The 13876-nt window shown below is 36.4% G+C and overlaps 1 protein-coding gene across 6 annotated transcripts in view; it reads left to right on the top strand.

The window, feature by feature from the left end:
- PTPRK (protein tyrosine phosphatase receptor type K) overlaps positions 1 to 13876 on the top strand; it is a 591572-nt gene that overhangs the window by 469813 nt on the left and 107883 nt on the right. For all 6 annotated transcript variants that reach the window (XM_066248523.1, XM_066248520.1, XM_066248518.1 and 3 more), the window contains exons 12-13: positions 8641 to 8914; positions 11059 to 11095. In XM_066248523.1, coding sequence (XP_066104620.1) covers positions 8641 to 8914; positions 11059 to 11095 — 311 coding nt within the window. The remainder of the gene's footprint in view (positions 1 to 8640; positions 8915 to 11058; positions 11096 to 13876) is intronic.

Genomic DNA, 13876 nt, shown 5'->3' with positions numbered 1-13876 from the left:
TGTAGGTAATTCGGATTCAGCTTCAACAATTTTAAGCATTACATCAAGAAAACTATTACCAAATGTATAATATAATCACTTTTTAAAAAAAATTTATTTATTAAATTTAATGCAGTGACGTTGATAAGTCAGGGTACATATGTTGAAAGAAAACATCTCTAGATTATTTTGACATTTGATTATGCTGTGTACCCCTCCCCCAAAGTTAAATTGTCTTCTGTCACCTTCTATCTGGTTTTCTTGTGCCCCTCCCCTCCCCCAACCCCTCTCTCCTTCTTAGCCCCATCCCCCCTCCCCCCACTCCCCACCCCTGTTGCCATCACATTCTTGTTCATGTCTCTGAGTCTCATTTTTATGTCCCTTCTATGTATGGATTCATATAGTTCTTAGTTTTTTTCTGATTTACTTATTTCACTCCGTATAATGTTATCAAGGTCCATCCATGTTATTGTAAATGATCCGATGTCATCATTTCTTATGGCTGAGTAGTATTCCACAGTATATATGTACCAAAGATTTTAATCCACTCGTCCTCTGACGGACACTTGGGCTGTTTCCAGATCTTCGCTATTGTGAACAATGCTGCCACAAACATGGGGGTGCATTTCTCCTTTTGGAGCCGTTCTATGGTGTCTTTGGGGTATATTCCTAAAAGTAGGATAGCTGGGTCAAAAGGCAGTTCGATTTTCAGTTTTTTGAGGAATCTCCATACTGTTTTCCACAGTGGCTGCACCAGTCTGCATTCCCACCAGCAGTGCAGGAGGGTTCCCTTTTCTCCACATCCTCGCCAGCACTGATTCTGTGTTGTTTTGTTGATGAGCGCCATTCTGGCTGATGTGAGATGATATCTCATTGTGGTTTTAATTTGCATTTCTCTAATGATTAGTGATGTTGAGCATTTTTTCATATGCCTATTGGCCATCTGTATGTCCTCTTTGGAGAAGTGTCTATTCATCTCTTTTGCCCATTTTTGGATTGGATTGTTTGTCTTCCTGGTGTTGAGATTTACAAGTTCTTTATAAATTTTGGTGATTAACCCCTTATCAGATGTATTGTCAAATATGTTCTCCCATTGTGTAGTTTGTCTTTTTATTCTGTTCTTGTTCTCTTTAGCTGTGCAAAAGCTTTAGTTTGGTATAGTCCCATTTGTTTATCCTGTCTTTTATTTCACTTCCCTATAGAGATAAATCAGCAAATATATTACTCCGAGAGATGTTGGAGAGCTTACTGCCTATGTTTTCTTCTAAGATGCTTATGGTTTCACGGCCTACATTTAAGTCTTTTATCCATTTTGAGTTTATTTTTGTGAGTGGTGTAAGCTGGTGATCTAGTTTCATTTTTTTGCAGGTAGCTGTCCAATTTTCCCAACACCATTTGTTAAAGAGGCTGTCTTTACTCCATTGTATTTCCTTACCTCCTTTGTCAAATATCAGTTGTTTATAGAACTGTGGGTTTATTTCTGAGTTCTCTGTTCTGTTCCATTGATCTATATGCCTGTTCTTATGCCAGTACCAGGCTGTTTTGAGTACAATGGCCTTGTAGTATAACTTGATATCAGCAAGTGTGATACCTCCCACTTTATTCTTCTTTTTAAAGATTGCTGAGGCTATTTGTGTTCTTTTTTGGTTCCATATAAATTTTTGGAATATGTGGTCTATATCTTTGAAGTATGTCATTGGTATTTTAATTGGTATTGCATTGAATTTATAGATTGCTTTGGGTAAAATAGACATTTTAATGATGTTTATTCTTCCTAACCATGAGCACGGTATATGCTTCCACTTGTTTGTATCTTCCTTGATTTCTTTTATCAATGCTTTGTAATTTTCTGAGTACAAGTCTTTAGTCTCCTTGGTTAAGTTTACTCATAGGTACTTTATTTTTTTGGTTGTAATTATGAAGGGGATCGTTTCCTTAATTTCTCTTTCTGACTGTTCATTTTTGGTGTATAAAAATGCCTCTGATTTCTGAGTATTGATTTTATATCCTGCCACTTTGCTGAATTCATTTATCAGGTCCAGTAGCTTTTTGACTGAGACTTTAGGGTTTTCTATATATAATATCATATCATCTGCAAATAATGATAGTTTTACTTCTTCTTTTCCAACTTGAATGCCTTTTATTTCTTCTTGTTGTCTGATTGCTGTGGCTAGGACTTCCAGGACTATGTTAAATAAGAGTGGTGAAAGGGGGCACCCCTGCCGTGTTCCTGATCTTAAGGGTATTGCTTTTAATTTTTGCCCATTGAGTATGATCTTGGCTGTTGGTTTCTCATAGATGGCTTTTATCATGTTGAGGTATGTTCCCTGTATTCCCACTTTGCTGAGAGTTTTGATCATGAATGGATGCTGGATTTTATCAAATGCTTTTTCTGCATCTATTGAAATTACCATGTGGTTTTTCTCCTTTCTTTTGTTTATGTGATGAATCACATTGATTGATTTACGAATATTGTACCATCCTTGCCTCCCAGAATAAATCCCACTTGATCATGGTGTATAATTTTTTCTATATATTGTTGGATCCAGTTTGCTAATATTTTGTTGAGGGTTTTAGCATCTATATTCATCAGAGATATTGGCCTATAATTTTCTTTCTTTGTGTTGTCTTTGCCTGGTTTTGGAATCAGAATTATGCTCGCCTCATAAAAGAAGTTTGGAAGTCTTCCTTCCTCTTGAATTTTTTGAAATAGTTTGAGAAGGATAGGAGTTAGTTCTACTTTGAATATTTGGTAGAATTCCGTTGTGAAGCCATCGGGCCCCAGACTTTTCTTTGTTGGGAGTTTTTTGATAACTGTTTTGATCTCATTTGTTGTAATCGGTCTGTTTAGGTTTTCTGATTCTTCCAGATTGATTTTTGGAAGATTGTATGTTTCAAGGAATTTGTCCATTTCATCTAGGTTGTTTAGTTTTTTGGCATACAGTTCTTCATAGTATTTTCTTACAATATTTTGTATTTCTGTTGTGTCAGTTGTTATTTCTCCTCTCTCATTTCTAATTTTATTTATTTGAGTCCTCTCTCTTTTTTTCTTGGTGAGTCTAGTTAAAGGTTCATCAGTCTTGTTTACCTTTTCAAAGAACCAGCTCCTAGTTTCATTGATCCTCTGTATTGTTTCTTTAGCCTCTATGTCATTTATTTCTGCTCTGACCTTTATTATTTCCTTCCTTCTACTATATTTGGGCTTTACTTGCTGTTCTTTTTCTAATTCTTTTAGATGCAGGGTTAAGTTGTTTATTTGAGCTTTTTCTAGCTTCTGAAAGTGTGCCTATAGTGCTATGAACTTCCCTCTCAGTACTGCTTTTGCTGTGTCCATAAATTTTGAGTTTTTGTATGCTCATTGTCATTTGTTTCTAGGAATTTTTTTATTTCTTCTTTGATCTCATTCTTAATCCATTAATTATTTAACAACCTGCTATTTAGTTTCTATGTGTTTGAGATTTTTTGAGCTTTTCTGTTGTGATTCATTTCTAGTTTCATGCCATTGTGATCGGAGAAAGTGCTTGATATGATTTCAGTCTTCTTAAATTTGTTAAGAGCATTTTTGTGCCCTAACATGTGGTCTATCCTAGAGAATGTACCATGAGCACTTGAAAAGAATGTATATTCTGCTGCTTTAGGGTGAAAGGTTCTGAAGATATCTATTAAATCGAGTTGATCTAGTGTTTCCAATAAGTCTGCTGTTTCTTTGTTAATTTTCTTTCTTGAGGATCTATCTAGTGATGTTAGTGGGGTATTGAAATCCCCTACTATTATAGTATTGCTGTTGATCTCGCCCTTTAAATCCATCAAAGTCTTCTTTATATATTTAGGTGCTCCTATATTAGGTGTGTAGATATTTATAATAGTTATATCTTCCTCTTGGATTACTCTCTTTATCATTATGTAGTGGCCTTCTTTATCTCTTACTATATCCTTTGTTTTAATGTCCAATTTGTCTGATATAAGTATTGCTACCCTAGCTTTTTTTCCATTTCCATTTGCATGAAATGTTTTCCATCCTTTTACCTTCAATCTATGTGTATCTTTTGTTCTAAGGTGTGTCTGTTGTAGACAGCATATGTATGGGTCCTGTTTTCTTATCTACACAGCTACCCTATGTCTTTTGATTGGATCATTTAATCCATTTATGTTTAAGGTTATTATTGATATGTAGTTTTTTATTGCCATTTTCTTCTTTAAAGGTGTATTCCTTTTTTGCTATATTCTTTTCCCACTTTGATCTGTTTACAGAAGGCCCCTTAACATTTCCTGCAGCATTGGTTTGTTTGTAATGAATTCCTTGAGTTGTTTTTTGTCTGGGAAGCTTTTTATTTCTCCTTCGATTTTAAATGATAGCCTTGCTGGATAAAGTAGTCTTGGTTGTAGGTTCTTGTCCTGCATTACTTTGAATATTTCTTGCCATTCCCTACTGGCCTCAAGTGTTTCTGTTGAGAAGTCAGATGTCATCCTTATGGGGGTTCCTTTGTAGGTGATAACTATTTTTTCTCATGCAGCTTTTAATATTTTCTCTTTATCTCTTAGCTTTGGTATTTTAATTATGATTATCTTGGTGTACGTTTCTTTGGGTTTCTCTTTAATGGAGTCCTCTGTGCTTCTTGGACTTGTGAGAGTTTCTCTTGCATTAATTTAGGGAAGTTTTCAGGTATGATATGATTGAACAAAGTCTCTATTCTTTGTTCTTTTTCTTCTTCTTCAGGAACCCCTATGATGCAGATATTATTTCTCTTCATGTTGTCACAGAGCTCTCTCAGGGTTTCCTCTGACTTTTTGAGTCTCTTTTCTCTTCTCTGCTTTCATGCCTTCATTCCAGTTGTCCTCCAACTCGCTGATTTGATCCTCAGGTCTTTCTATCCTGTTTTTAATTCCTTCCATTGTGGTCTTTATTTCTGATATTGTATTTGTCATCTCCGACTGATTCTTTTTTATACTTGCTATTTCTTTATTTAGGTGTTCATAATGACCATCCATTGTTGTTCTAAGATCCCTAAGCATCCTTACAATCATTATTTTGAACTCCGCATCTGGAAGTTTGATTATTTCCATATCACTCAGTTCATCTCCTGAAGGTGTGTCTTGTGGTTTCATTTGGATTGCACTTCTTTGTCTTCTCATTGTCTGTTTTGGGGTGTTTTATTTGTAGAGTTGGTTAAGTCTAGGCTTGGTGTTGTCTGCCTCCAGTTTTCAGTTGTGTTATTTCTAGGTCTTCTTGGGTTGGTATCTGTAATCCACTTTTGGATTTGGGCAGCTTTGAAGTCTTGATTTGTTTGTTTTCTTAACAGTTGATAGTCTTTTTACTGCTGTCAACAGGGGGCTTCCTTGAAACTGTATCCAGGAATGTAATAGGTGTAACCTGAGACTCTAAAGGCCTCTTTAGCCAATTAATTTCTCTGGGTGTTTTCTCGGCTTCAATAGGGGGAGGTGTATCTCAGATCTCCATGGAGACCTGAGTTACTGCCCCTCCTCCCCACTTCTTGTTTTCAGCTGTGTCTTGTTGCACTGATTGGAGCTGCATAGATCTCTGGAGATCTCTTATCCGGAAGCAATTCAGCTCTGTTTTGTGAAAGGTTCAGTCCCTCCCCCAGCTATGTCCACCTCCAGCACGGATGAGTCAGCTTTTTTAGGTTGTCTCCTTCATTCCTTAGCCCCTCACAGTCTGTCCCTCTCTCTTTCCTTTACGCTTGGGAGATAAGCTGGTCTTTTCAACTCACCTTGCTCTCTGGTCGCCAGGCAAGTGGCTGTGAGCAGTAGTTTCTGCTCTTTTCCCTTGTGTGAGATCCCCTCTGGGCTCTCAGCCTCACCCCCCCCCATTCCTGTAAGCAGGGGAGATTCAGGTGCTACCTACCAGGTTTGTTGTGGCTTCTTCTTTGCTCCTTGGTTTTTGAGAGCTGTTCTTGTAGTTCAGAGTTGGTTTTTCATGCTGATTTTTCCTAAATTGATTTGTATTCCAGTTTGGTGGTGAGAGCTGGGTGTCTGTGCCTCTGCCTACTCCACTGCCATCTTTTCAGTCCCTAATATAATCACTTTTTGAGCTAATGTCAGATCCCTTAGTATGTTTTCTCACAGTCTTATAAACTGAAGATAAATTGTATGATGAGATGTCATTGTTTGGCCTCCCACAAAATGAAGAATGACTGCATTTTAGTATTTAATCATGTTAGATTATAGTATAATGAAATCTTTTCTAGTTTTTTAGTATAAGGAAATCATATTTTGATTATTGAGTGAAGATTAATAATGCCTGTATATTGGTTTTAACTTAATTGTAGAAATATTTTTAAAATGTCATTAAAAGGAATAGAGAATATATGAAATATGGGTAGAGTGAATAAATCTTCAAGTGACTTTGGAATACTTTAAATTGCTAGAGTACTAAGCTCAAATAATATTTAAATCTAGCTAGAATTAAGTACCATTAAGTAATTAGACAGCCATAAGGATGTGAAAGCACAGGCCCATTTCATGTAATCAGTCAAATCACTTCTCATTTGAGTTCTCGTTCCTTTTTTTCTGTCCTTTAATTAATTTATATTGATAAAGAAGAAAGTAGCAGTGGGAAAAGAACAGTTCGGAAGAAGGGAGAGAATATATTTGGAGAACAGCTTGCTCAGACAAATTGGACAATGAAGGGAAAACATAATCTTTTAAAAGTGAATCTAACAACTTTTACGTTAAGTCCAGCTCCAGTTTGATGAGCTCTCTCCCAAAGAGCAGATCACCCTTTCTTTTCCATTACTCCTCTCCAACATCTGCAGTGTGCTTTGTCCTCATAGATTGGAGAGCTATTTTGCATAGATGAGCTATTTTGCATGAAATTTCTGAATTTGGAATGTACAACCTATGTCAATATAGTATAATTAGTTAAGATTGAATGTGTGCATATGTGAGTTTTTCTACATCTATGTATGTATCCACAAGGTATACAATGTGTATCATCCAAGTATGGATTTTACATTGAAAATGAACAGAAAAAAAATACTGGGTTTGCTTAACATAGCATTTTCAGCTATGATCTTTATTTTTCTCTTGAAAGTTTATGCTTATGTATTTCCTGTATTTTAAAATTAGCAAGTGGCTCTTCCACGGACCCCTCAGAGAGCATGGATCTGGTTAATAGCATTTCTAGGAGCTTTCAGACCCAACTTGGCAGAGACAGAAAGAATGATGCAGTACATGGAATTTCAAATCACACAAGCTTCTGCCCAAATCTCAATTTCTGACATTTATACGGGTTTTATACTATTTCTAACAGAATGAAGATGAATACCAACCTACCAATTTCTTAGCAATATTTTAATGGGAACTTGAATAATTAAAGAGAAAAATATTTAATTTATAAAACTCCTTTTTTTAAAATATATGAAGGTCTTCTGTTTGTAGGTATAATACAGCTTATATGAAATTAAAATTTTATACCAGATTCTAAAATTTTAATATTTAATTTTCATAGAAGCAGATTCAATCAGTGTGTGTGTGTGTGTCCCTCCCTCTTTTCTGTATTATGGAAGTTTATTAAAGAAAATATTCTGTTTCTGCTGGAGGTCCATTTAATATCAACTGTGTTCCCTACATTGAATGAGCTTATTTTCCTGCAGCCTTGGAGTCCAGCAGGCAGCTCTGCACACGGCTTGTATTCAATTTACATACGTGACCACACTGCATTTTCTAATAATTTTCAGGAATTTTGAAACATAATTCTATTATATTAATTAATAACATAGAAACTGTTAATAACATCAATTGTCTTGGGTTTACAGTTCTTAAAAACGTTTGCTTAAAGAATGTTCTACCAAGGAAGAATATTATTAATATACCAGTTTCAGAAATTGATTTAAAAAATACTGTAAGTGGTCAGGCGGATCTGTATTTTAAAGTTGCATTTTTTTTTCTTTCCTCTGTAAAATAATAGCTACTATAGAAAAGTTTTAAGACGTTAAAGAAAGTGTATATTGAAAGGTTTACGCTTGAGCTTTCTTAGGCCAAATGCCATCTGTTTCTACAATTTGAAACATTTTATTATTAACAACTCCAGAAGAAGGAGGCAGTCTATTTCAGTGGCGAGGACAGATTTCTGTCCATCTGTGCCCGCATTGCAGCATGTCACTTGAGCTTTAGCTCTGCGTAGCTGTGAGCCAAAGTTGACGCTGTGGCAAGGTCAAGAGGTGGAAATACTTGTCAGCACATTCTGTCTCTAACATCCTGACAACCACAACCAGAGCTTTGAGCTCCGCCCTGAGGCGGCCACTCCGTTGGCCCTTGGAGCTGGCTTTTTTTTTTTACTATCATTTCAAAGAAAAATGTTAACTGTAGACATTTTAAAATATCAGACAAAGAACTTAATCCATTATTTGTCTCTGGTTAATGTCAGGTTCCTTCTTAGGGTGTCTCATTTCTCAATATTTAAAAAATGTGTAGAATTCTAGCCTGGTGTTTTATAACCTTACTAATTATGTTGGGGTTGGAAGCCACATAAAATTCTATTTTATTGCAAAAGAGCTGAAAATAAGAATGCAAGATGTTCAAGGCTGACTTTTTAACGGCTTTTAAATGTTGCCTGTTATTAGTCAATATTATATTCTTATTTTGAGAAAGTCTAGTCTCTAGAATCTCTTAATGTATACTTGATTTTCTTTTTGCACAAAGTGCTTATCAGATTGTGGTGGAAGAGCTGCACCCACACCGAACCAAGCGAGAAGCGGGAGCAATGGAATGCTACCAGGTGCCTGTCACGTACCAAAATGCCATGAGCGGGGGAGCACCCTACTACTTCGCAGCTGAGCTGCCCCCAGGGAATCTTCCTGAACCTGCCCCATTCACAGTGGGTGACAATAGGACCTATCAGGGCTTTTGGAACCCCCCTTTGGTTCCCCGCAAAGGATACAACATCTATTTCCAGGCCATGAGCAGTGTAGAGAAGGTAAGCTTCCTCCAAGATAATGCTTTTTAACTGCCCCAGGGAGAAACTGCAGTCAAATTTTATAGACAATAGCATTTGTCAGTCGATCAAAGGGGGAAAAATTGGTGTGGAGAAGGGTGTTGTTTCTGTTCCCAGCAGTGTGCAGAGTTTTGAGCTGGGGCTCCATGTGTCACCTGGCACAGGATTCCCGCGTCCTCATAACCGGCTCTCTTTGAACCTTCTTCAGGAAGACCCGCAAGAGTGGTTGTGAGCAAAACGATCTGGAAAGGTGGCTGTGTGGCTGTGCCGCTGGGACTCAGGTTCCGGTAACTGCCGGGCAATGTTCCGTCCTGTTTGCTCAGTAGGGGCACACTTCAGAAGATTCAATTTACTGCAGGATAAACAGAATGCGTGTTCCACAGCAGACTAATAAACCCTTATCAACTTTTCAGGGGGTACAAGCCACATAGTAAATAACAAGTAACAATCCTCCGATTACAAATAGGTTGCCTGTGGCACATCCGACTAAACGGAAACAGAAGGCTGCCCGGAGATGGCTGGGTGCTGTGCCCTTGGTGGAGTCTGTTTTCTGTTGCCCGGGTTGCCCCTCCTTTTCCCATTTCGGACACAGTTGTTTTTGAGCACTGCCGCTGATCCCAAATGAATATTGAAGAGGAAAACACAACAGGAAGTTCGAAACGACCATGGTTCCATCTGTGGGGAAATAACCTGGCCTTCATACTTCATGCTGTTCTCTGTGAAAGATTTTCTCTCCTAGAACTTATTTAATTAATTTATTTTTTTCAGAGAGAGAGAGAGGAGAAAAACAAAATGTTTAGAGTAGAAAATGTCCACAGTTGGCAATCCAGTAGCTGAATGACATTTTTGTTTACTTGTAGCTTTATAGGAAATTGCTGGGTTTATATAATTGAGTCCCTGAGGTGGGTACTTGAGAGTTGGTGTGAAATATGTGATATCCAGTTGCCATGGTCATATTAGATCTCAAAATAGTTTAATTGGAAGACATAACAATCCATTTACATTTCTGCAGAGACTATTCGAACTTAGGGTATGGACTGGCTGCTTTTGAATGAGAATTTGACCTTTCTGCTTACCCTATGGGGATGGTGAGGAAAATGCCACAGTATCTTCTAAGATGTACAGCAAAGCCAGAGGCTGCTCATGGTTGAAAATGCTCTTGTCATGTTCTGATCTATTTCATCATAAGAAGTCTCTAGGGCAAGTCAGCTGGCCACTTCCCACCTCTGCATCATTCCCTACCCTGGATAAAAATAACAAGGTTTCGCCTGACCAGGTGGTGGCGCAGTGGATAGAGCATCGGATGCGGACTTCGAGACCCCCAGGGTTGCCAGCTTGAGCGAGGGCTCAATTGGTTTGAGCAAAAGCTCACCAGCTTGAGCCCAACGTCACTGGCTCAAGTAAGGGGTTACTCGGTCTGCTGAAGGCCTGCGGTCAAGGCACATAAAAAAAAATTTTTTAAATAACAAGGTTATTTTTTTAAAAAATAACAAGGTTGCTCAAATAAGAGATGAGTCTAGAAGTTAATATTCCATTCAGGATACAGAGTAACAATGTGATAGAGAGCATAGTTCTGTATCTGGTATTCATTTTTTAGAGAATTGAGAGATTGCAAATTAACTTTTGTTATTTGGTGTGTGGTATCAGAGGAATATTCAACAAATGCATGTTACTTATAAAGTATTTTACCTGGCACTCTTTAAAAGTTTTGTTATGTGTTTTCTAAATATATGTAATGCCTAGCTTTGGTCTGAGTGTACAGCTATGAGGTAAAAATGAAGTTATATTTGGGTCTGATGGTATTAGCTTTGCAAATAATTTTTTTTTCTGATTGTTCAAAAAGCACAAAATGCAAATAGAATGCCAGTATAATTGTCCCAGATGAGATAGCCTGTTTCATTATAAGGTGAAAACAGACACCTAAATCTTTAGAAAAATACTAAATTTTTTTGTTCTTATTTTAGATTTTAAAAATTAAGAATACACAAAAGTTTCCTTAATACTATAGTTCTATTCCCTATAAACCTATTTTATAACCCCAGATAGGTCTTCAAAATAGTTATAGTTTATGAAATAGGAACCATTATATATACATTGATTATATTCCTTCATTTTTCCTCTGCCAGGAAACTAAAACCCAGTGTGTACGAATTGCTACAAAAGGTAAGAGGTTTGCTTTATTTTATTTTTTATTTTTTTCAAATTCCATTTGCCCACTTCTAAAATGAAAGAGCTTTGTTCCCTGCTCTGGGGCTAATTACATGTGGCACTTCTATTACAGAGTATTTGTCATAGGGCCCCGTTGAACTGCCAGCCAAGTCCTCTGACTCACTTGGGTGTCTTTAACACATAATGGGGTTCTTCTTTCCATCCTCTGGTAATTGACTAGAGGAATCTTGTTATGAGACTGGGAGGGATTTATAAACCCTTAGAAGGGCTACTCCTGCCATTTAGTGTCTGAAAGGTGTTATGCTGCTGATCAACCAACGTATTGGGAAAAGCTCAGCAATATCTGTTCAACAAGGTGCTTGCTTAAATTTTGAAAATTGATTTGAGAGAGAGAGAGAGATTTCTTGTTCCACTTACTTATGCATTTATTGATTGATTCTTGAATGTGCCCTGACTGGAGATCAAACCCACAATGTTGGCATATGAGGAGGACACATTAACCAGTAAAGCTACCCAGCCAGGGTGCAAGGTGCTTACCAGTATTTAAAAACCTCTGTTACTTTTCCGTGGTGGACAGTCAAAGGTGTGGAGACTGGTCCATATTTTCATCGGTAGTGCAGTTTTATTAAAGATGCTTTACCTTTTTTTTTAAATCCAACTAATGCCAAGAAATTAAGTGATGGCTAATGTCCAGGGAAATTCCTGCTGACATTTCATAGTATAACTTTGTTTCCTAGATTTTTTAAGAGAAAACATTTTCATCTTTGAGTTAGTATTTAGAGTTCAGAGTTGGAGGAAATCTCCAGCTTTTACTATGTTTATAAACCCTCATTTAAGACTCAAGTGATTGTACTGACAAGGGAGAGAGATTGGTGTATTTTAACAAGAACAAGAAAACGCTGTCTGCATTCAGGTGTGGGGCTCAGCGGAGAGTTGCCGCTCTGTGTTGTTTGCTGCCAGATGTGATGTTAGACCCACATTCATAAGCAGTAGTTGATTCATTTGGGGTAAAAATGAATGGCTATATTCTGGTTTGTGCTGGCATCATTTCTTTCATCATTTTTCTCCGTCTAATCATCAAGATGCTCAATTAAGGATCTGTGTTGTATTCTTGTTTGTAAAAGCAATAAAGACTTTTTTATTGACGCATAAGAAGTAATAAAAAAGCTTCACAGAAGAGAAAAAAATACACTTTTAAATTCAAATACTAAGACTCCTCATGTTATTTTAAAAAAGAGAAACAGTTTTTAATGAAGGGAAAGAAAATAAATACTGATGCATATAATTATAAGCATTTATTTTATTTTTTAAAATGGTTTTCAGATCAAGAGTTAGAGTTGAAATTTTTAGAATATAATGGTAGAAAACACTTAGCTATATATTACCTATGCTTTTGAAAACCAGAAATGTAAAATAGTCTGGCATCAGCAGCCGAATGTTTTCTTTTTGTTTGTTCTTTAAGATATTATTATACTATAGTTCTATAACTGAGAAAACATAGCTATACATGATTCTAAAGGTTAAAATTTTCTTAGTCAGTTATTTAATTATTTGCATTTACACAAGCTGTTTACCATTTTGTCCCTCTATTGATGCAAATCAAAGTCTGAAAAATTCCATGAGATTTAGACTATAGGAAGGGGAAAGATAAGAAAATAAAACTTACCATGTGGCACAGAATATTTGCCAGAACTCAGAGGTAGTAAGAAAAAATCCACTTAGGTAGTTTTTTCTTTGTTTAATAATTTACCTCTGCTATACGTCTGGATCTCAAATTGACGGTATGGCTTAATGTGTCAGAGAAGAAGACGCAGGCCCTGGACTATCTGGGTTCATATCCTGTCGTTGCCCCTTACTATTCCTTAACATTTGCAAATTATTTAACCACTCTCTCCTAAAATATGAGTAATAGAGTTCAATTCTCACTGTTATTGTAAAGTTTAAAATAGTGTATATATATTATATATAAGTATATATATGATATTATATATACCATTTTATATTATTTTTATATATTTATATATTATTTATTATATTTTAATTATATATTTATATATTAATGTATTTTAAATTCTTAAATAATGCTCAAAGTTGTGTCTATTATATGAGTTAACTACTATTTTCTCATCATAATAGTAATCACTTTATACCTTACTTCAAAGGACATAATTTCTGTTATATAGTTATGAAGAAAATATGAATGAAACCAAAACTAAATTTTCATGATAGAGATTACTTGGGGGAAAAGTAAGTTATTAATGTCTCATCCAAATCTCATGGAATTCCTTTTCTGAACATTTTGCTTTATTTCACATATGAAATACCCCACTTACAAGAGTGGCGTGAACATATTATCTGACTGCATTTTAAACTAACACTATACAAGTATGGTCATCTTTAGTATAAAAATTTTCGGTATGAAAATAAAAAAGACCTGACCAGGCGGTGGCGCAGTGGATAGAGCGTCAGACTGGGATGCAGAGGACCCAGGTTCGAAACTTTGAGGTTGCTGTCTTGAGTGCAAGTTCATCTGGTTTGAGCAAGCTCACCAACTTGAGCTCAAGGTTGCTGTCTTGAGCAAGGGGTCACTTGTTCTGCTGTAGCCTGCCCCCTGTCAAGGCACATATGAGAAAGCAATCAATGGACAACTAAGGCACTGCAACAAAGAACTAATGCTTCTCATCATCTCCCTTTCTGCCTGTCTGTCTCTATCTGTCCCTCTCTCTGTCTATATCTATCTCTGTCTCAAAAAAAGAAAAAAGAAAAAAAAAGAAA

This window comes from Saccopteryx bilineata, chromosome 12, assembly GCF_036850765.1.
Source record: "Saccopteryx bilineata isolate mSacBil1 chromosome 12, mSacBil1_pri_phased_curated, whole genome shotgun sequence".
Taxonomy (NCBI): Eukaryota; Metazoa; Chordata; class Mammalia; order Chiroptera; family Emballonuridae; genus Saccopteryx; species Saccopteryx bilineata.
Note: the sequence above shows the minus strand (reverse complement) of the source record. Positions and strands in the feature narration are given on the sequence as shown.